This window comes from Diceros bicornis, chromosome 24 (assembly GCF_020826845.1).
Source record: "Diceros bicornis minor isolate mBicDic1 chromosome 24, mDicBic1.mat.cur, whole genome shotgun sequence".
Classification (NCBI taxonomy): Eukaryota; Metazoa; Chordata; class Mammalia; order Perissodactyla; family Rhinocerotidae; genus Diceros; species Diceros bicornis.
The window spans coordinates 47,640,659-47,663,704 of NC_080763.1; the positions used below are offsets into that span (position 1 = coordinate 47,640,659).

Below are 23,046 nucleotides of genomic sequence, written 5' to 3' on the forward strand. Positions count from 1 at the left end.
TCTTCCCCCAAAAATCAAACGAGGAAAAACATGTTAGGTAAGCTTTTACAGGTTGTTCACTTTACACGTCTTGCAACTTTTCTGGAGGTTTGAAATTTTCAAAATAGACCATTGAGGGGAAAAAAGTAAAATAACAAAAAACCCCCAAGACCTACCTCTAAAGCCATCAATCTCAGGCAGCTTTAAGGGAGGTCTATGAAAGCTTCCAGGAAAGGAAATCCCTGTATTACGGCAACTAAGAGATGCAAGCTTCCTAAGTCAGAGTCGAGGCTGGCACAGCCCTGAAAACAAGGCTGGCTCAGGACAGCACAGAAAAAGAAAGGCACAGGTCAACTTTATTGACAAACACAGATGTAAAAACCGTCAACAAAATGTTCACAAACTGAATCTATCAGTGTACTAAATAAGGATAATCCATCATGACCAAGGAAGATTTATTCTCAGGATGCAAGAAAATCCACTCTCACGACATTTAACAGGTTGGAGAGAAAACCCATGAGGGTCACTTTGGAAAATGCTAAAAAGCAGCTGATTAATATCCATCATCCCTTCCTTACTGACTCTTCCCAAGCTAGGAAGAGAAAAACACTTCCTTAGCCAGGTGAAAAGGTGCCAGAAACCACAGGCAGCATGAGTCCTGGTGGGAAGCCCAGGCAGGAGCACCGAGCCAGTGGTGCCAGGGCAGCAAACCTCATGATTCGGGAGCCCCAGCCAGCATCCTGAGAGGCAACACTCACACACGCGTGCACACACACACACATCACACATGCACCCACTCACACCCCATCACACACACCAGGGTCAAAGAGATAAAACTCCAAGGCCATGAACCAAATACCAGAACCAACGAGAACTTGGTAAAGTGGCTGGACACAGAACACTGCCAAGTCACCAGCTTGTATAGACACGAGCAATAACCACCAAGTATGTTAACGGAAAATTATATTCTACTCACAATGGCAACAAAACCTTGATATTCTTAAGAATAAACTTATTAACCACAAACATGCACGACCTGAAGGAGGGAAACCATTAACTGGAGAGACGCTCAAAGTTCTTGCATGGGAAAGGTCAAGATGGCAAATATCCCCCAAATTAGTCTATGAATTCAACGTAATCCCAGTGAAAAGCTCAACTCAATTTTTACTTTTCTATTATGGAGATAACAAGCTGATTTTAAAATTTATTTGACGGAGAAAATAAAAAATAGCCAAGAAATTGTTGAAAAGGGGGAGAGAGATCTTGCTCCGCCAGATCTCATGTTACAGGTGGTACTGCATAGGAAAATAATCCATCCGCTGGTGGAACAGAGATTCCAGAAACGGAAACATGTAAACAAAGGAATTTATAATCAAGATAACATTTCAAGATGGAGGGAAATAAGTGGTGCAGGGCTAGTGTGCCACTTTAGATAGAAAGATCAGGTCCTTGCCTACACTCACACACACATGCTCTCTCACTCATACACACACTCATTCTCACACAGACATTTTCACGATGCAATGACAAACAGAAAAGAAAACCCTGCCAAGTTCTCAGAGACTACAAGAGAATATTTATCTTAATTTAAAAAGATACAAACTGGACTGTGTAAATATTAAAAATTTCTGTATGATAAAACACCCTTAAAAGACAAAATTAAAAGATTAGTGATACTGGGAAAAGTATTTGCAACAGATAATATTCACAATTTATAAAGAGTTTCTATAAATCAGTAAGAGAAAAGCACAATGATTCAACAGCAAGACGGTGAAGGGTGCGGACCTCGAAGGAAGACATGGCCATTTCACACATGAAAAGAGGGCCAAGCGCAGTGAGAGTTAGGAATACGGGAAATGAAACCTTTCTGCTTTTTGCCTTATCAATCCAGCAGCTAACGTGAACATACAGTGTCCATGCCGGGGGTGCGGTCTGGGGAGAGCGTCCAGCTCCTTGCCTGCCTCCTACAGACATGCTCCCAAGGGTGAAAAGAGCCTCGAGTGCTCACTTCCAGGCATTTCTCACCTCACTCATCTTCTCGACAACCCTGCAGTCAGGAGCATTCTCCTCCCATCTCACACAGGGGAAACTGAGGCACAGAGAGGCACGCCTCAACCGCATGAGAATGCTGCCAACCAGAGCAGGGTCTGGAAAGCCCCAAGGAAACCCGAGCCGGGGTGGTTCTCCACGTGAGTCCCTGCACTCTCATCCCGAGAGGACCTCAGGAGAGGAGGAGGGGGAGGAGAGGCCAACATGGAAGGCTCTCCAAGACGCACGAGGCCACCCGTGCTTTAAAAAGAACGCACCTTCTAGTATGTTACACATAAGTGTATAAAACGACACAGAAAAGTCTAGAAGGGAGAAGTTGGCTGGACTTTCCACAGGAATGCTTTCACTTCTGTCATGCAGAGTGATAGCCTCCACCTCACAGTCAGTGTCCAGGAGGAGAGCCAGGGCCCCAGCACCTGCCTGCAGCCACTTCTGTGCTCAGGTGCTCCCAGCAGCCTTCTCTCTGGCCCAGACTGAGGGCAGCCATGGCTGGGGCAGGGGAGCCAGGCGACTCAGAAGCAGAGCCTGGAAGGAGGCTCAGCACCAGGGCATGGAGGCCTTGGTCTGACTGAGGGACTGTGCTGCTCAGGCCATTACCCGGAGGTAGGAATCCACATCTTTTTCCTGCCGGGCTCAAGACCAAAGAGCCCATGTCATCTTCCCCTCCCTCAGCACAGCCTGAAAATTGTGAGTGGGGAGCTCCAGAGGGGCTGGTGACCACCGCCCAGGCCCCCACATCATCAGGCTCCTCTTCCTTCTGCGGACGGTGACTCAGCTGCACTCCTCCCTACCTCCTTCCAGAGCCCATGGGCCCCACATGGCTGCTCCAGGGAAGAAGAGTATCTTTCTCCAAAGGGCAGCCGCTTTGGCTCTCCTCCCACGTGGAGTGTGGAGCTTCAGACGCCCTGGCCGCATCCCTATAACCAGCAAGTCTTACCTCTTTGTCAAAGTCCTGGTCGGGGTCGGACATACTTCTCAGAGGCACAGCCACTCCCGGCTCCGATCCACCTATGGAACAAAGATGGCAGTCATCTTAGGGAAAAAGAGTCATGAGCTGAACCAAAAGCCTGGTAGTCCCAGCATCCCAGGCTCCCGCACTTGGTGCCCTCTGTACCTGATGAGGGCCACGAGATGTAGGGCTTGTTCCTGGGCGGAGGCTGCCGGGACAGGCTGGTGGGAGTGGGGCCGGGCCTTTCCTCCTGGGATGGGGGCACGGCACTCTGGGCAGAGAGAACAGCCTGTGAGCACGCTCGCGGCATCCTGGCTGGAAGCACAGGCCCCGGGGCAGAGCCATGTCTGACCCCAGCCGGCCCAGCAGGTAGGCCAGCAAAGGTGCAAAGTCTGTACCACAGACCATGGCTGGGGCTCTGGGACCTCAATGAGCAAAAGAGGTGCTGGGAAGGCTCTCTGGACAGTGGCACCAGGTCAGTTTTGAGCTAAGAATTGGCAATAGCAATTTTAGGTCAAGTCAAATCCTATACAGAACACATTTTTTTAAGCAAAAAAGAAAAACAAAATATGTTACTTGCTCTTACTAAGATGTGATTTAGAAATCACTGTTGACACAGCCAGTTTCCTTATGAAACACTAACAGACTGAAATGGTGACAGATACCTAACAAACACAAAGGTCCCCAATGTTCACAGCTCCCAGGAGCAGAAGGAGGGAACCTGGGCAACTCAGAAACGCCTGTGAAGGAGTTCCCTCAGACAGAGGAAAGCCCTGACAGTGTCTGAGACGCAGCTCCGCCCGCCCGTCCCACAAGCTCACCAGAGGCAGGTCCATGAGCACCTGCATCCCGTCGCCCGGGCCCATGTGAGCCACGTGGTTGAAGTTGGTCGGGTTGGATATCATTTTGGATCTCAATTCTGGGTCTCGAAGCATCTCTCTGGGGAGAAGAAAATATTTTTGAGATTCACAATACATAAATTCCTCTTGGCTCTACCCAACCCCTCCTCAGTGAAGCTGCCAGCCGGGCTCCAGATCTCACCGCCGCTGTTGCAGCCTCTCCTCCTCTGGCACCTTGAACACAAATCGCCTCTTGCTTCTGGTCCTGAGCATCTGCTTCTTGCTGTTATCAGAGGTGTCGGGCACATTGAGAACTGCTCCTGCGGGAATGAGGAACGACACCTGTAGTCACGTGTGGCCTCATGCAGGACGCAGTGGGGACGGAGGGGGACAAAGGGTATGAGAGGAAGGGCCGAGCATGCCGGTGACAGACAGATGACAGGTAATCCCTCCCTCCTTCCACTTTCACCTGCTGAGAAAGGCTTACCGGAGAACTTGCTCTTGAAGTAGATCAAGCGCGGAGGCTCACAGTTGAGGAGGTTGAGGGTGCCCTCGGAGTTCAGGGGTCTTATCTGTGTTGGAAACCAGAGAGGGAGAGTAGCTGCACAGCCAGCGGCAGAGCAGGAGGAGACTGCCCGTCCCGCCCCGGGGCCTTACCCTCCGCAGGCCGATGGTCTGAACCCACTCCATTGTGCGCACGTCAAAGACGTCCACGCCGTACTCGCTGTACACCGTGACGTGTGAGGGGCTGCAACCTGGCGCAGATGGGGCAAAGCAAGGTGAGCAAGGCCGGCCCCAGCCTGATGCCCTCCACCCTGAAGGGCGGCGGCAAGCCCCTGAGCCCTCGGGACTTCAGAAAGCGCGAAGGCGGGCCACACCGCCCTCTGCTCGGGTGGTCCCAATGGGGCCGAATCGCAGATACTTTCCCATTCCCACTCCAGAGTGAATCTTCAATCCAAAGTCCAGACAAACACTCCAAATGTCTAAGTGCTTTACCACCAAGTCTGTAACTAAATAGCATTTTTTTTTTTTTTTTTTTTTTTTGTGTGAGGAGATCAGCCCTGAGCTAACATCCGCCAATCCTCCTCTTTTTTTTGCTGAGGAAGACGGCCCTGGGCTAACATCGGTGCCTATCTTCCTCCACTTTATATGGGACGCCGCCACAGCATGGCTTACCAAGCAGTACTTCGGTGCGCGCCCGGGATCCGAACCAGCGAACCCCGGGCCGCCGCAGCGGAGCGCGCGCACCCAACCGCTTGCGCCACCGGGCCGGCCCCCTAAATAGCATTTTAAATACCACAGCACAGATGTTGGCAATGATTTGCTTAAAAAGTTAGCTTTTTCATTTAGCTTTCTTACATGATTATTGCAAAAGCTTATTACTTTGGGCTCAACACATCTGAGATTCAGGTAGGGGCCAAATGTTGTTTTATGAGGCAAATTCCTTATGCCAAAAAGTCAGGTTTCTGAGTAAATATTTAAAATTTTCACACAAAAACTATTGCTTAGCTCTGGGGCAACCATGCTGCCCATCTATGCACCACACGTCGGCTTTCTCTCTAGTAAACTGGCCCTTCAGAAGGTTTCCAGGCACCCCTTTTGCAGTCTGGTCTGAACACACATGCGAGTGTCAGTAATTATTTTGCTACAGTGAGCTCAGGAGCTGGCACGGTCCTGCCTAAGTGATGTCACACTGTCAGGTGGGGACGGGAAACCCACCTAGGGCCCCAAGACACGAGCCCATAGACTGTGGGCCCACTGGGCATTTGAAGCATAAGGGGCTTCCCCCACGTTTAGCACAGTGGTAAAAAATATCTGCCCTCCGTCAGAGAGGGAAAGCAGCAGTGGACGCCCGCTTCTCCTCAGTCATCCTGCCAGGGATGGTGAGGCCATGGTCTGAGGGACGCTGACTGTCGTCACACTCAACCTTGCTGGCTGTCACCAGCTATCCCTGGCATCACCCTGCAGAAACGCAGAGCCGTGTAGATGGCTCTAGTTCAGCCCTGGTTCCTGGTCTTTCTACCTTCAAGGGTTCCAAGTTAATCTTTATCATGTCACACTTTACTAACTGAAGATGAATTTTTAAAAAGCTTCGCTACGTTGCTATTACAGATTTCAAATGGGCTGCATGATCAGCCCTTTTCTTACAAATACAAAAAAGAAAAAGAACCCCAGGATTTAGGAAGTAGACAAAAGATGCTGGAACTAGTCACCAAACTTCTCACAAGTGACATTTCAGACAAACCATGAGGCCTTCTTTTTGACTGCTACATACAAAAAAGATGGTCAGAGACATCCAGGGACCCTAGATTAACTTTCAATGGACCACTCGCCACACCAGGGGCTTCTGGGGCAGCTCCTCTTACTTGTAAATATGTGGGACTTCATCTCTAAGGAGCTGGGAAGAGATCTGTATGATTTGCTGATAAAGTGATAAACTAAAATGTCCAGGCTAATGAAAAATTTGAACTATAAAGTTAATTATCAGTGGAAAGAACATGGGCTGTGCAGTCTGACAGATCTGAGTTTGAATCCAGCCTCTGCTGTGTGACTTAAGCAAGTTATCTCACCTCTGTGGCCCTTAGCCTCCTCCTCGGTAAGACAGGACTGACTACACTGCCCCACGTGACCGGAAGGGAGTGAGAACAAACACTAGTGCTTGGCGCAGGGCTTGGAACAAGTAGGGCAACAGAGAATTTTAGTTCTCCATTCTGGAAATTACTTAATTATTTTTCGCCGGCTCTAAAATTGATTTGTTGTCTGTACTGTGCATGGGGGAGGGAAAAAAAAGACCCACAAAGGTGGAGAGATAACTGGAATCAGAGAACACAGGAACATCAGGCGTCCACACCCAGTCACTCTCGGCCAAGATTATAAAAATACTGCACTCAGTGACCTGCATCCTTTTTGACATTCTACTTTTCAAAAAGTTCAAATTCTAGAGGAAAAAGCCCTGATAAGCAAGGATACTGTGTGGTTCTGAGGCCATTCCTGTAGAGGGTACACAGGAAGATGATGGGGAACAGCAGGCAAGAGACCAGGAGGAGGGCACGCCTCCCTTCCTAAGGGCTCTGGGAGGCCTGCACCACTCCCCCAGCCCGGCCCAGGGCGAATGCAGTCAGGAAACATCCATTGAGCCCCTGTGAGCTGAAGGCTGGCAGCCTACCTCACAGGACCGGGCTCCGGGTCCTTAGGCCCTTGTGTACTCTGCTAGCTTGGCAAAGGGTAGTACCTTCAGGTAATTAAGGAAAAATACGACACCCACCTCTTATCCCCATAACTCCAGCCCTTGCCAGCTCAAAAATCAACGTGTCCCTGTGGCTAGCTATTCCCTGATTTCTGTCTGACATGCTAGTTCGACAATGCAGGCTACCTTGATGTATCGAGTGAGTTGGAATTTGAGGTTTAGGGTCTTTTAAAAGCAATCAGACCGCAGGCCAGGCAGGAAGTGCCCTCCATGGAGCCCAGATGCCAGGGTCTTGCTCACCAAGCTCTCAGGCCTTCACGACTTCCACCCAGCGACATCACTCACACAGAAGCCACTTAAACTAGGCAAATTAAGTAACTCAACTGTTTTCCAGAACAGCTCCTACCACTCTCAGAAAAATACTTGTCCCAAGAGCAACTCTAACCTGGACATCAGAGCTGAATTTTTTCTGGCCACCAAAAACCTTTAGTTTGGTTTTATCACTGTGTAAGTTTATATATTATCACCATCAGGGTTCTTCAGCCGAAGGGGCTCCTGCAAAGCACCTGGAGAGAGAAAGGTGCTGGCAGGCGGGAGGCTGGCTCAAGAGGGCAGGCCTGTAGCCAACCTGCAAGCCCACCCACAGCACGTCTGAGACATGGTGTCAGGACCACACCTTCTATTGCAGAAAACCCTGGAGCCCACCTCTCCTGACGCTTCTCTAACTACTCAGCTAAGGGAACTGGAAGACAAACCAAAGCAAAATAGAACACATGCTGACTGTTGATGTGAAAAGCAGCAACAGGGATATGGCAACAGAAAAACATATACATACTACAGGCAACAGGCGCCGCAGGCCACATGAGCTCCTGCATGCGTGACCTCCGACCTTGTGGGTCCACGTACAGTCCCATGTGGCTGAAGCAAAGCAGGTACTCCTCACTTTTGAGCTCCACAGCACAAAGGGCATCAAAAGACTGTTGTGAGAGGAACGTAAGCGAGGGGTCATTGGGATTTACCAGGTTTAGAGCCTGCCCATCTCCCTGGGTGCTCAACAGAGAGAACCCAGAAGGGTAGCCAACACAGAGCTTGTCCTTGACCACGGCCATCCACTGTACATTGCCAGGGGCCCCAATTTCATTGAACTTCCTGTGGAAAGGCTTAGTTCTCAGGATCTCATAGCAAAGGACCAGCCGCTTCACTGCCACAAACAGGCAGGTGGAAGAGCTCCTCTTCAGTGTCGCTGTTGCCATGAGCTGGCAGCCTTTTGTTTCTGGAAGCTTGATATCGACATTGCTTTCCGCCCCATCAAAGGAAGACCACGGACAGAGATGGACGTGGTGGTTCCGGCCGCAGAGGAGGACGGCGATCTTCTCTTTGGGAGCAAGCTCAATCTGGTACACTTTCTTGTAGTCAGCAACACGGAGGATCACTGTGGGAAGGAGGCCGAGGGCAGGGACTGACCATCAGTATCTCAAACCAGCTCAAGAGCATCTGCTAAAGGCCCATCAGGAGCCTCCCTCTGCTCCCTTCCCACCGCAGTCAGCCTAGGGGAGAACAGCCCCACTGTGCTCTAAAGAAGACGCCTCTTCCTCCTAACACCCCTCCATCTCTGCTCTGTGTCATCTCACACAGACCCTCAAGGCACAGGGCCCTGGCTGGGAGATGCCAAGTGCAGTGGATGGATGTGGGGGGTGGACGTGGACCTCTTTCCAGCTCATCTCTGAAGCCAAGAGACCTCGGGCTGCATTTGGGGAACAAAGGGTTGTCTCCAACCTTACTGGATCCTCAGATAAACTCTCTGAAAGCACTCACCTGCTCACTGGGCCCCCAAATTAACCCAATAACCCCGATACCCTAACTGGACCATGGATCAGGACCTCCACTCAGGGCTCTCCAGGCCAGAGCCCTTGGTCTGCTCCCTTCCTCCATGTCATCCAGTGTGCTGAGACACCAGGTTCGTCAGGAAGGGAACACTGCCCACCACGAATCAGCTCCTTATTCCTTAAGGGAGGCTCTCAGAGCCTTGGCAGGGCCCAGGGCCAGTTTTCGGCTCCTGGGTTTCTAGCCCTAGGTCCAGGGCAGTGAAGAGGGGAGACGTGGGGATACTTTTGCCTTTTCTCACTGGGAAGAATTAAACGTCAAAACTTGAAGCAAAGGAAGGCAAGTTTCAGTAAGGCCTCGGCGCATCCAGGAATTCAGTAAGCGTTTCTCCTTTGGGGAAGCTCTCCCTGCCCGACTCCCTACTAAACCCTCTCCTAGAAGCCCTTAACCAATGAAACATGCCCTTGAAACAGATCTCTGCGCTCCACTGAACCCGCAGGGTGGAAGCCTGGGCCCCCGTCTGAGGCACTAGCAGACACTCAACAGATGTTTGTTGAACATCTGTCTTATCTGTTGCAGGTTATTTCTCTAAGCTGTTTGCTTTATCATTTTTTCATAAAGTTCTCTGACATGGTGACTTGATTTCCATGTCCAGTGAATTCGTCTTCACTCTCACAAGTGCCTATTATTGATGCTGTGCTGGTCTGTACTAACCAGGCGTGACCCAAGACATTACAGGATGGACACCAGCCCTGCTCACTCACCATCACGGGTTACCTCTATGACATAGAGCCCTTCTTCCAAGCCGACCGCAATCCTGTCCCCATCTGTAGAGGCCGGAGGGGAACAACATAAAGAAAATCAGTCCTGTCAGCACAGATGGCTGGCTTCTTAAAACACGTGGAGAAACTATAAATTCAAGTGGACAACACAACTGTGGTCTTAATCTGTTGGAATGTTCAGATTAGGCATTGCAGCACCACTTGAAATACTCTGCTTTTTCATACTTAATGAACATGGTGCCTCCTCACATGGCATCTGAGACATACCCATGATGGCGGCTGTCAGGACGGCCTTGATGAGAGGCAGCGAGCTGTCGTAGGCCTCCTGTGGGATATGCACAACCTGATTCCTCAAGCGGTTCTTATGAAGGATAGACTGGAGTCCTTCTAGAATCCCAACCCACTTCCTCTTTTCGTTCTCATTTTCCGTCAGAATGAGCAGTGAGCTGGTTTTAGAAGGTGTACCTAAGAGAGAGGCTGTCACCTTCACGACAAAAAACAAAACAGACAAAGAGAAGAGCCATAAGACAACCAAACCACATCAAACAGATGCCCATACCCCTGGCCTGGACACTGTTTCAACTAGAGGTGAAGAACAGGAAAGATACACTTTCCAGAGCACTCTGACTCAAGGGCAACAGTCAGGGTTAAAAGTCTCGACTCTGGGTCCTTGTTCTGAGTTGTCCACAGAGGTCAGGAGGGGCTCCTCTGCTGCTGTAAATAGGCGGGGGTGCAATTACAGACATGGTGCCCTGCTTCCCTTCCTTGTCAGATTTTAGTTAATTCTGCTCTTGCCAAAACTGTGGTGTAACTGCATTTTAAAACTGCTTTCTTGAATGCTCTTATTATAATTAAAAAACAAATTCTCAGTACACGTCCAGGGAAAACAGGATCTCAAATAAAAACACTTTGCCCAGACATACTTCCCTGCGAGCATTCCCTAAGCACTTATCAGGAAACCTGGAGAGTTTTAGTTGCCACAAAATGATCATCTTTTAAGCAAACAATGATGGCAATTTTCTGTATTGTATACAGAGGTAGTTTCTGAATAGAGATGTGATTTAATAAAAAATGATTCGTAGACGTGGTTTCATAGTCAATCAAAATTTTACTGTATTTATAAAAATTCACAGCAGAAGGGGTTGGGAGGTGATTCCTTCTCTGGTCTACATCTTCTAGAAGCTTCCTAATGCCACAATATCTAACACTAACTCAGTGGGGGAACTCTCCATCTCAGCAAAAAAAAATGCTGCTGAGCAATGTCTACTTATTTTTTCCTGTTTTGCTCCAGTTAATGACCAGTAACTCCTAGGGAGGAAGGCGAAGCACTACATTTCATCGTAACTGACTGTGAGGTGCTTCCAGAATCAAGTATACTGTGACTAGAGTAACCGAGATACAGATCAAGAAGGATGCAGGATGGAAAGGCAGGGCCAGTGAGGTGGGGGCAGAAGGGGCCCTGGGAAGAAGCTGGAGGGTAGGTGCCTTAACAAGAGGGGCACCGTTGTGTGCAGACAGGGGCCTGCTGCTCAGTGAGGGTGGGGTGTGAGGGTGGAGTGGACACACTCAACGTGGGGGCGGAAATCTGGAGCAAGACAAGAAGGTGGAGAAACAGGCAGTCCATTCTAGATGTGTGCTAGCCCCTTGCTACGGCACAATGAAATGCTCAGTAGAACTGTTTTATTTTAACCATGTGATTTTGTTTTTTTTATGATTAATGAAACATCTCTAAAAAACAGAAAAAAACCATACCCTGAATATGCACGGAATATCTCGGCGTGAAGCATGTATGACATCTGAAGCCAGGACTGAGCTCACCGAGAACTCCTCATCTCTGGTAAGAAACAGAGCATTCAGAACATCGGGAAAGAAACACACAAACAGGGCCCTGTCCTCCATCCTTTTGTACTACAAATCTTACAAGAGAGGACCCTTTCATGACTCTATTTTTTAGACTATAAGGGAGGCCCCTCGCCTCCATCTGGAGAAGAAGATGCTTACATTGATAAAGCCAACAAACGGACTCAAGAATCCTGCATGTGTTTCAATGACTAGGGATGCCTGAGGATAAAAGCCCCTCCCTGAGTCCCAGTGTCGACTCTGTGTCAGACTGTTTCACGGTCACAAATACCACATCACTGATGCGGCCTGTAGTTGGCTATAATCAGGCAGTCACTTGGTAATCACTTTTGAAGAAGGGGAATAAAATGTGCTGAGATAATCACGGAAGCCCCGTCTCCAATACGCTCTATGTCCAACGATGTTCCTGGGACATCTGCCAGCGGCCTCTTCACCACTAGGCCAGGGCACACCTGTGCACAGCGAGGGATGAGCAGGATCCCCTGGGGACTTTTCCAAAATACTAGTGCCCAGCTGTTCATCCCTGCCCCCTGGGCTGGGGACCTGGAAAGTGGAAAGTACTGTGGAGGTGACTCTGCTACACCCTTGTTCTTGAAGCTGTCCCCAATGGCACCTGCCGCAGCCCACCTTGTCCCCCAAGAACCAGTGCTGGAGACCCAGGCTGCAGGCCAGGCCCTAGCCCAGGGCAGGGCTTAGCATGTTCACAACATCTGTGGCACGTGCCGTTCTGTGTGGCACTGGGGGTAGGTGACAGAGGGACGGGAGAGGACATGGCAGCAGCAGCAGCAGCACAGCCCTACCTGCCAGGCCTATGCTAAGCACGCCTCATCTGTGAATTTGTATAACCTTCACAACAACCGTCTGACCTAATGATGCTATTATTATGCCCATTTTACAATGGGGAAATGAGAAGTTAGACATTAACCATAAGGAAGGAAGATGCTTTGCTGTCTTCATACGTTTGATGCTAAGAGGGCATCTGATGAGAGATGAAAGTGATACGAAACGGTGTCACACAGCAGATGTTATGGCCACACAGAGCCCAGGGCTCTAGATTTCTGTCACAAAGAATACTGTCAGGTTACTAGAAAGCAGACTACCTTAGGCCGTGCAACATGTCTCTGGGATATTTTTTTTTTGAGGAAGACTGGCCCTGAGCTAACATCTGTTGCCAATCTTCACCCTTTTTTCCTCCCTAAAGCCCCAGTAGATAGCTGTTATGTCATTGCTGTACATCCTTCTAGTTGCTCTACGCAGGAGGCTGCCCCAGGGTGGCTTGATGGGAGGTGCGCAGGTCCGCGCCTAGAATTCGAACCGGTGAACCCCAGAATGCCAAGGTGGAGCACGCAAACTCAACCGCTACCCCACCGGGCCGGCCCCTGGGATATTTTATACTTGTTCTTGGGGCATGTAGTTTTCTTACGTTAAATGTTTATATGGCAAATATTTCAGTGCAAAAATATCCAAAGCTGGAAAGTTTCTAGCATGTACTTTAAGTATCTGTTTTTGGAACTGTGCAATAATTAAAGATGTGAAGGTAAGAATGAGGTTAAAGATTACCAAGCAACAAACTCTCATTTTGGCAAAAGATAAGTCAAAACTCACAGAACAAGAACAGACCGCACAAAACACACACCTGAGATCCAAGACTTGGCTTGCGATGACGCCAGGCTGGGTGGATTTTCCTTCAGGCAAATCATACAGAAAGAGCTTACAGTCACAGACCACAGCATAAGCCCGCTGCCATCCTTTCTTCACCCCCGTAGGCTTTGGGACCTACAGATAAAGTGATCATGTTTCACTGGGCAAGGGAAGCCAGTCGCAACCAATCCAGGCAGCAAAAAGTGGAGGCCGTGGGCCCTGGGAGACTTCTTGGAGGTGGCTGCCACGTCCCCCATCTCCTCCCAGCTGCTGCATGCCTGGCCTGCTTCTCCAGGGACAGCTCCCTCATGCCCTGCCCCAGGCTCCTGGCAGAGCTGCATCTGGATCCAGGAAGGCTCAGGGCACTGCTGGGGAGGGGCTCTGCACATGACAGCAGGTGATGTAGGGGTCGAGGTGGACAACTTAGCAAACAGGTGTGTTCCCACCACACATGGAGCATCCTGGAATGCTGTAGCTAGACAGGCCCTCAGAGGCCATCCGGGCACAGCGGTTTTCAAACAGCACTTGGCTCTGGAAGCCTGTCTTTAAGCACAGCCCTGGAGGCGGGGACAAAGGGCTCCGGTTGATTACGAGTGTTTCTGGGGGGGTCTTCAGGACCCTGGGGCCTGACCTCGTTTCCCAGGAGGGAAGGCCTCCCAGGACTGGCACGAAGGTCACTTCACACAGCAAAGGGACTGCGTTCAAGAGCAGCTAGGCATGGTTGTGGATCATCACACCCTGAGAGCTGGGGGAGAATCGCCCTCGCCTGCCCGAGGGAGTGGTGGAGTGGCTGCACTTCCTTGCGTGTCCTACCTTGACGTAGCCCTTGTAGGCTGTTCCTATGCCTCTCTGCACGTCCACACCAAGAGGCCGCTTGGACTGCTCGGGAGGTATGGGGCACACCTGGGGAGCGCTGTCTTTGCAGGCTACGTGGCAAGCAAATGAGCACACTGGAAAAGTGAAGGACCACCACCATCAGAACCTTCTTTCTCCAAAGCAGAAGTCATGTGGAATAGACGCCACAGAGGCGGCCACTTGATAATTCCACGTGTCACAGGAAACGCTCTAGATACCCAATAAAGTTAAGCTTCTGGAACACTGTTCCCACAAAAGCTCAGGGACTTTGGTATTTAATGACTTTTCAACATGCTCACGGGACCGCATACAGGGAAGTGAGGACTCATTAACACAAAAGCATTATCACAAAGCTTTTCTTCTTCTTCCCCCAGAAAGCCCAAGCCTGATTCCACATGGTTATGTTCCAGAAACTCCTGGATAGGAAACAACCTGCAGGTCTGTGGCGAGGCAATGGTTTCAGTGACATATAGGGGTCCAGGCAGCCAATCACAAGGCTTGCTCAGTTTAAATAACAAAGGAAAAGGCTTCTGCTAACAAGTAAAATGAAGGAAAACACAAAGCTTCTTTTGCAGAGCACCTCCACCTGTCGACCAGAGGTTAGGGAAGTGTGCTCAGAGTCGGCTCTGGCCCCAGGATTGTCACTTCTCATCATGTGACCTCAGCTGGCTGCCCGCCTGTGAGACGGGGCGATCACAATTACACTGCACGGGCTGTGTTGCCCAACATGAACATAGCGCCCAGCACAGGGCAAGAGCACAATAGAGGTTTAAAATGCTAACAATGATACAACTAGAAGAAAAGAGGCAAGTGGTGGTGCTTATCTCTAGATGACATTATGATGGAAGATCTTAAAGTTCTTTTGGCTCTCGGCTTTTCCTCATTTTCTAGAAGGACCATGAACATTTCATTTCATAATAAACAATTATCAATGGATAACCTGGGTCACCCAAGGAATGCACTTTCTCCCACTGCAGCAAGGATTCAGAATTTCAACTCACAAACCTTCACTGAGCATTTATAAAACTAAAGAAAGAAACTGTGCCCTCAACTAACTCAGTCAGGCTTCATTTCAGTTTTATCTGCCTTTAAAACAACTGCTCTCCCCATCCACCCCCAGATGGCTGGTGCCCCCAGGCAATTGGCGCGACCTCCGCGGGGCTCACAGGCTGACACTCACCCTCGCAGGCGTAGCCCTGCCGGATCAGCCCCACCATCAGGGAGGTGCAGTGGCTACACTGAGTGGGGCTGGAGAAGGACTTGATGCTGAACTGGTGAGCTTTCGGCTAGAGGAAGAACATCAAGAAGGTGAAACACAGACTCAAAACAGGTGACTGAACTGCTTGTGACTGAATTTATAAACAACTTAGGCATGATCTTAAAAAGCTGAAAATGTCCAATTTCACTCTGAGGTATGTATGCTCCCTAGCAGAGCTAACCAAAGAGCAGTGATTGACACCCACCTAAGGAGCATGAGCCAGAAAATAAGCCAACACATGCTTCCTTCAGTGAGAAGTCTTGTTACCAAAAAGAGCAAGGCTGGCTGAGCCAGGGCATGTGGCAGCACAGCCAACGCTCATCCTGGCGCAAGCACCTCGCCTGCCAGGGGCTCTTGGGGGCTGGCCTGGGGCCACGTTTTGGGGTGGGCTGCCATCCAGAGCAGTCCTTGCATGTGAGATCAAGAGACATGCAAGAAATGAACAGCAGCCCTGTTCCTGAGAGCAAGAGCCTGGAAAGCCAGGCTGTCTCTTGTCAGGAGAATGAATACATTAGGATGCAACTGACAATGGAACGAAACGTAAGGCTGAACGGAGAAGCAAGCTGTAGACTACGTAGGTCAGTGTGTCCATAAAGCTCAAACAAGCAAAATGAAAGGATTTATTACTCAGGGGCACATAGAGATGGTGGAACCATTCGTAAGAAGTGAGTGACCAACACAAAATCCAGAGAGCAGTCTATCCGATCCCTGATTCTACAAGAATTGAAGTCCAAAAGCCAAATCATTCATTACAGTCATGCTGCATAATGACGTTTCAGTCAACGACGGAACACATATATGACAGTGGTCCCATAAGATTAGTGCCCTACAGCCTACGTGTATCATCGCACAACGACAAAATTGCCTAATGATGCATTTCCCAGAAAGTATCTCTGTTGTTAAGCTACACATGACTATAGCCTCAAATAAGTCAAATTTTTCATTTGTAGTTAGCATCCCTGTCTATGGTTGAAACCTTAAAAGAGGCCACGTCTACCTTAAAGGAAAAAAAAGCATCTAAGTACATAAGGCCAAATGCCTGTGAAGCTTAAAAACCTAGAGCCTGTCACAACTGAAACTGTACGATCTGTGTTGAACCTGGATGTATCAGTGTGCACGGCTCTCCAAGACACATTTATGAAAAAAATAAGTTACACAGCTGCACATTCAGCGTAATTTCATTTATGTTGGGGGGAAATTCCCTCCCACAAAGCACAGGGTTCTTTAAGGTTCTAAGGGCTGACAGAAAAATGGAAATAAATTTGGAGAAGGAACTTGATAGATACATAACACAGAGTGGTTACCACTGGAGAAGGGAATATGGTCTGGGAATGAAGAAAGGGGACTGTGGCGACTGAACTCAGAAATTTTCCAATTAAAATGTGTTCATGTATCAGTGGTTTAGTCAAGAATACAGGGTCTCAACACTTCCTGGATCACACACTGTTCAGAACAATCATTAATAGGACATAAGGGCCTTACTGTGTATAAAAAAATAATAAATCCATCTTATTTACACAAAAGTTATCTCCTACAACTGGGAAGGCACCATGGGTGAAAAGTAAGCCCCTACCTTTGGTCCAGCCAGAGTAAGGGCCTGCGTGGTGGGCAGCGGCACGGCGGGCGGCCTCTGTGGGGCCCGAGCCATGTCCTAGGAGGCAAGCAGGGACAGGTGAGCACCGTCCTAGCTCAGCACTGGTCTTACATGTCAGACCCTGCTTAGGATGCCTTCCTCTCTAGCGTTCACTATAACGAGCAATTCTGCATTTTTAACTTACTACATCGTTGAGAGATCTGTCAGAGCAATCAGCATCTAGCTGATGCACTGACAGTAATTCTGAAATACAAGTTGGGCTCCAGCCTGGGAAGAAGTTCTCGTCACAAGCCGTGAGGAAGGATTGGGTGAGCTGCCTCAGCATCAGAGCAGCTTCTGTTCATCAAGGGTGGCAAGAGACACATGGACATGGGGGTGGGGGGCAGACCCAAGGGCCCGTGGAGTGTCAACAGGGCAATACTGTCTTACTTCCTGCTGCTCTGTGCTTGCGGCCACAGAAATCGATGAGGACACTTCTGGCTTTGGAGCTTGTGTTTCTTGCTCACTAGCTGAGCTAGTCTGTGAAAACAAAGGTAAAGAAATAGTGGGAACAGAAGAACATTTAGACTCTAAATACACATTCCTTATTCAAAAAGTGCACTCCATTGGGGACCTGAGGTCCCAGCACAGGTTCTTACTCCTATGATGTTCTGTCATGGACTCCCACTTCACTCACAGCTGTCCTGCCTTCCCTTGACCACTGCCCCTTAGCATTCTAAGGCTGGAGTGGTGACCGCAGGGGTAGGCAGAGTCTGACAAGTCACAGTTATCTCCAAAGGCCAGAGGCCATCGGCAGTACCCTCCCACTGCAGCCCTCACCACCTGCTCTCCCAATCCTGGCCATTTAATGGGATTCAGAAGTGATTTTATCTACATCCAGTAGCCTTAAGATAAAGTAGCCAAATTCAGGGATCAAGAAGAAATTCTAACATCGACAGAGGTTTGTGGGCCTATGACCAGAAGTAAGAATTCCTCTGAAAGTTCTATGACACAGGGAAGCAACATTTTGTTCTAACTCAAGATTCCCAAATTAATTTCACAATCTGTAATTGAAGCTAAAGTTCCAAAGCTAATTTAAAGCTAAAGCTGCAATCTAAAACCATTTAAAAATGACCTCATGGGACCGGCCTGGTGGTGCAAGCGGTTAAGTGTGCAAGCTCCGCTGCGGCAGCCCGGGGTTTGCAGGTTCGGATCCCGGGCGCGCACCGACGCACCGTTTGGCAAGCCACGCTGTGGTCGCGTCCCATATAAAGTGGAGGAAGATGGGCACAGATGTTAGCCCAGGGCCAGTCTCCCTTAGCAAAAAAAGAGGAGGATTGGCAGATGTTAGCACAGGGCTGATCTTCCTCACCAAAAAAAAAAAAAAAAAAAAAACCTCATTTTAACGAGTGTTCCTAAAACAAATATTTCCTCAGCAAAGACTATTACTATTTACACAGACACGAATATACCATTTATGTACGCTTAGTAAGCATTAGCACAGGAAACAGTACACTGTGACACAGAGTAGCTGGGTAGGTATCTACAAGAGCAGTTTACAGCTGTATCTTGTGGTCCACATCGAAATCCCAATGAACCAAATCAGAGAAACATCTTTTTTTTTTTTGTGAGGAAGATCAGCCCTCAGCTAACATCTATGCTAATCCTCCTCTTTTTGCTGAGGAAGACCGGCTCTGAGCTAACATCTATTGCCAATCCTCCTCCCTTTTTTTCCCCAAAGCCCCAGTAGATAGTTGTATGTCATAGCTGCACATCGTTCTAGTTGCTGTATGTGGGACGCGGCCTCAGCACGGCTGGAGAAGCGGTGTGTCGGGGCGCACCTGGGATCCGAACCTGGGCTGCCAGTAGTGGAGCGTGTGCACTTAACCGCTAAGCCACAGGGCCGGCCCCAGAGAACCATTTTATAACAGTTGCAATTAGTTAGGCTGCTGCATAAGGAGTAAAATTCAGATGGGAAGGCAGCGCATACACAAAAAACACATGCACAACTATGTACTGCACTATTTGAATTTGTAAACAAATTCACAAGGGAAAGGCTAGATAAATTAGCTAATTATCAAAGCTACATTTGAAAGCAAATTTCTCCCACAAATAGTGTATGTTAAATGAGTTAGAGTTCCATCTTAGGTAAATGAAGAGCAAAATATTAAGTCATTTAATTTTAGCCATGTAACAGACCCACTAGTTTCCTTTAGTTGGTTAATTAATCAAAAGGATGCAAATTAAGGAAGAGGAGACGTCCACATTTAGAGTGCTGCTCCACTGACAAGAGTGCGGGGTGCGGGAAGCCAGCATCGGCAGTGACTTACTTCTTCCCAAGAGGCTAGCAGGGAGGATGTGGAGGAGGAGACAGAGTCCTTGGTTGTGACAGACAGGAGGAACAAAAACAATCATTTCCCACCCAATAAAAACTTGCATGAAAATATACTGATTCAATCGTTGTGGCAAACCATCTCTAGTATTAAATAACATGCTTAATATGGGGAAAGCAGAATAGAAGCTTCTATATGATTCTCAGGTCTGGAAACATCTCCTAACACACTCAGACTCTGACCAAGGACTTTTTTTCTTTCCATCAGTAAATGTCCTTCCTACTTAAATCACAGAGCTATTAAAGAGGGACTACATTTAAACATTAAAATGGGAGAACCGCTGGCTACACAGGATGAGGTACAGAGATTACAACCTCTACTCCATGTTCAAACTGCTCTCCTGGCCGTTCGCATGATGGAAGGTCCAAGCTGGAAACCACCTGCCACAGAGATCGCTACTCTGCCCAGTAATTGTATAGAAAAGCTGCTGCTTTCCAGGGCTGGCGTCTAGCAGACACCACCTCAACCTAATGATGAAACTTAGCATCACCAATCCTCCGTGCGTGGGAAGTACACAACACCTCCTGGGCAGAATTCATGCCGAGATGTTCAACCCATATCTAATCAAAAGGACACATCAGACAAATCCAGAGAGCAGGACATTTTATAAGAAAACTGGTCTGGACACTACAAAAATATCAACGTTATTAAAAAAAGGGGTAGGGGGGATGGAGGGCACTGCTCCAGATTAAAGAAGACCAAAGAAACATGACAATTAAATGTGGGTCATGAGTTCTGGCTGGATCCTGAACTGGGGAGAAAAAGCCAGCTGTGTTCTGTCCTCCAGCATCAGTGCAAAACATCTTGCATGATAATAATGACATTGTGGTTATGCAGGAGAATGTCCTTGATCTCAGGAAACAAACTCTGAAGTATTTGGGGTCATTGATGCCTGCAACTTACTTTCAAAGAGGTCAGGGGAAGAAAAGTCTGCGTGACTACAGAGAGAGAAAGCAAAGGTAGCAAAATGCCAGGTGAGAGATACATATATATGTTCATCGTACCATTCTTTCAACCTGCTGGCAGGTTTAGAATTTTCTAAATAAAAAGTTGGAAAGCCAAGAAAAACAACAACAAACACCTCATCAGAAGTACCATTAATGAGATTTGCTTTCATTATTTTTATTTTCCGGCTTGCTAGTAAGGGTCCATCTCTATCGTTTTGGAAAAAGAGAGAACAACTGTAATGCCTCCATGGAGTGCCATTAAGAACTCGCAGTGTGCAAAGGGAGGAAGTGGGACTCGCTCAGCATCCAACAGCTGCTTTTCTCCACGCAGCGGAGAGGCGGCTCTGTTACTCCTGGGTGGGTCACCCTGAACAGAGGGAGCCGCACTGAACTCCAACACCAGGACCAGGATCAGGACCACAACAAGGGGCCTGGGGCTGGACTGTTCTTTTAAACCACTTTTCTCCACCCACTGCTGAGACTGTACAACCATAAAGAAGCCACTGAAATGGCAAGATGATTGGCTTATTCTTCATTTGCTGCAGGGTGAGAATTTGTATTAAAAAAATGCCTGAAATACTCACTATACAGGCAGATGCCAGTGCAGATTTCTTCCCTGAAGATGCTGAGCACTTTTTAAATCAACTTCCACCTAATTTGAGGAAGCTTCTCTAGGAACATTTCAAATATCTGAAACGTGTCTAACCTTAAACACTTAATATCCCAGGTCGATTACAGGGTCAGTGTGACTGAGATAAAATGTCAGATGTTAATTTACTGGCGTGTCTGTGGCCCCACAGGTAGTTAAATCATATTATACTATTTCTAGCATCATAAATGTCACTTTTTAAAAATAATTACTTACTCTAAATGTCAGATCATGTGTAAGAGGTGCAGTGTTGAAATACTCAAAAATAGAATCCTGAAAATCTGGAAGTTTGAGTCCTGTAAGAAAGAAACAAAGACTAGTAGTCAAGGTAAAAAACTTAAAAGACTGTGTATCTTATGCTCAGAGGGGAAGACTCAATGTCACCAAGATGTCAATTCTCCCTAAGTTAACTGATAAATTTGATGTGATTCCAGTAAAAATATCATTAGACTTTTCCCTAGAGCTGGACAAGTGAACTAAAGAGCTCACGTGGGAAAGTAAGCAGGGAAGACTACCTTGGAAATTTCTAAAAATGAGGGGTGGGGGAGATCTACCAAATACAGAACAGATTCAGTGCAGCCTCTCTAATTAGAATCAAGTGGTTCTTGCTCATCAACAAAATCAGGGTAGAAAATCCAGAAAGAGACCCAGTGCCCACGGCAATCTCATGTACATTAAAGTCACATGTGAAATCAGTGGGAAGTTTTTCATAACTGGTATTGGACAACTGACTAGCCATAGGGAAAAGATCAAACTGGATCCATTCCTTAAACTGCACATCAGAGAAAATTCCAAATGGATCAATAATCTAAATTTTAAAAATGAAACCATACAAGTATTAGAAGAAAGCATGGGTAAATTACTCGAACAACTGGGGATTTGGGAATATTTCCTTATGACTCAAAAAATGGAAAAGACCGATAAACTTGACACACACAAATTAAAAAAAAAACACTTATGCTTGGCAAAAAAAAAAAATCATAAGCAAAAAGACAAAGACAAACTAGGAAAAATATTTGCAACTTCCATCAAAATCAAAGGCTCTAGTCCTCAAGACAGAAAAAGATTCTAAACATTAAGAAAAAGATTTAACAACCCAAATTTTTAAAAATGGGCAAAAGATACAAATATATAAATCATAGAATAAGAACTACAAATAGCCCTTAAATCTATGAAAAGATGCTCAATCTTGCTCATAATAAGAAAAATGCAAATGAGGTCTGTATTGCAATGCTACTTCTCCCCTATTCAGAATGCGAAATCATACTTCGTGGGTGAGGCTGTGGGGAGGAACCCTTGTGCACTCTGGTGGGGACACAAATGTACCGTCTCTGGAGCAGAACGTGGCAATATCTAGCGTCAGTTTGTCCACGCTTACCCTTTGACCAGCAGTCCTACTTCTGGAAATCCATTCCCAAAACACACTGAAATACATGAGATGTTTTATGCACATCGCTACTCACTGCAGCACTTTCTATGATAGCAAGAGACGGGAACGGTCCTACACGCATCCACCGGGGCTGGTACAGCCCACAGCAGTGCGCTGTGCGACTGTGAAGGGACCCGGGACCATCTCGCATGCTGCGGCCTCGCCCACATGCAGAATGGAGCACAGAGCAGCCCTCTGTGTAATCAGGGGGACACAAATGTCTAACTATACATATATACGTATTTGCTTTATATTTTCAAGATGATGTTAAACAATCAAAGGATAAACCAAAAACTGTGGTTACCTTTGGGTAAGGGATCTTTAAATGTACCCTATTTCAGAATTTTGGCTTTGGAATTATGTAAGTGCTTTCTTCATATAACTAAAAACTATTAAACCTAAAAGAAATTAATTCTAAAATAAAACCACTTCATTAAAAAAAGGCTTATATTTAAATAATTCAGAAGCTTATGATTTTACCAGTATCTGCTCTAAATTTTTCTTCCATTTTCTTCTTTAAAATTTCCATTTCTTCTAACAGTTCTCTATTTTTGGCTTCAGAGTCCTTTAGTTTACTGAAATAAAAAATAAATGGCTTTAAGTGCACAGAGAACAGGTCACCCACATCCTATTTCATACAGTGTCAAGACGTGAGGGCAAGGGTTTATCTCCAGTGCCTGGGTAATTGCCGAAACAGGGCAGGTCCTCAACCAACACAGCTGGACAGACACATGAATCCACTCCTGGCATGGGTCAGCCTCTTGACTCAGCATCTTATGGAGAGTACAAATATTTCGGAATTATAAACAAACATGGATTTTAAAAATCATGG

General features: G+C 47.5%; 1 protein-coding gene across 1 annotated transcript in view; it reads right to left on the reverse strand.

The window, feature by feature from the left end:
- CDC42BPB (CDC42 binding protein kinase beta) overlaps positions 1 to 23,046 on the reverse strand; it is a 119,590-nt gene that overhangs the window by 4,840 nt on the left and 91,704 nt on the right. Inside the window, 17 exon segments of the mRNA XM_058567759.1 lie at positions 2,966 to 3,036; positions 3,143 to 3,248; positions 3,799 to 3,916; positions 4,019 to 4,136; positions 4,304 to 4,388; positions 4,474 to 4,571; positions 7,839 to 8,435; positions 9,592 to 9,654; positions 9,877 to 10,093; positions 11,362 to 11,443; positions 13,106 to 13,245; positions 13,924 to 14,060; positions 15,146 to 15,251; positions 16,797 to 16,874; positions 17,247 to 17,336; positions 21,002 to 21,081; positions 22,695 to 22,789. Coding sequence (XP_058423742.1) covers positions 2,966 to 3,036; positions 3,143 to 3,248; positions 3,799 to 3,916; positions 4,019 to 4,136; positions 4,304 to 4,388; positions 4,474 to 4,571; positions 7,839 to 8,435; positions 9,592 to 9,654; positions 9,877 to 10,093; positions 11,362 to 11,443; positions 13,106 to 13,245; positions 13,924 to 14,060; positions 15,146 to 15,251; positions 16,797 to 16,874; positions 17,247 to 17,336; positions 21,002 to 21,081; positions 22,695 to 22,789 — 2,281 coding nt within the window.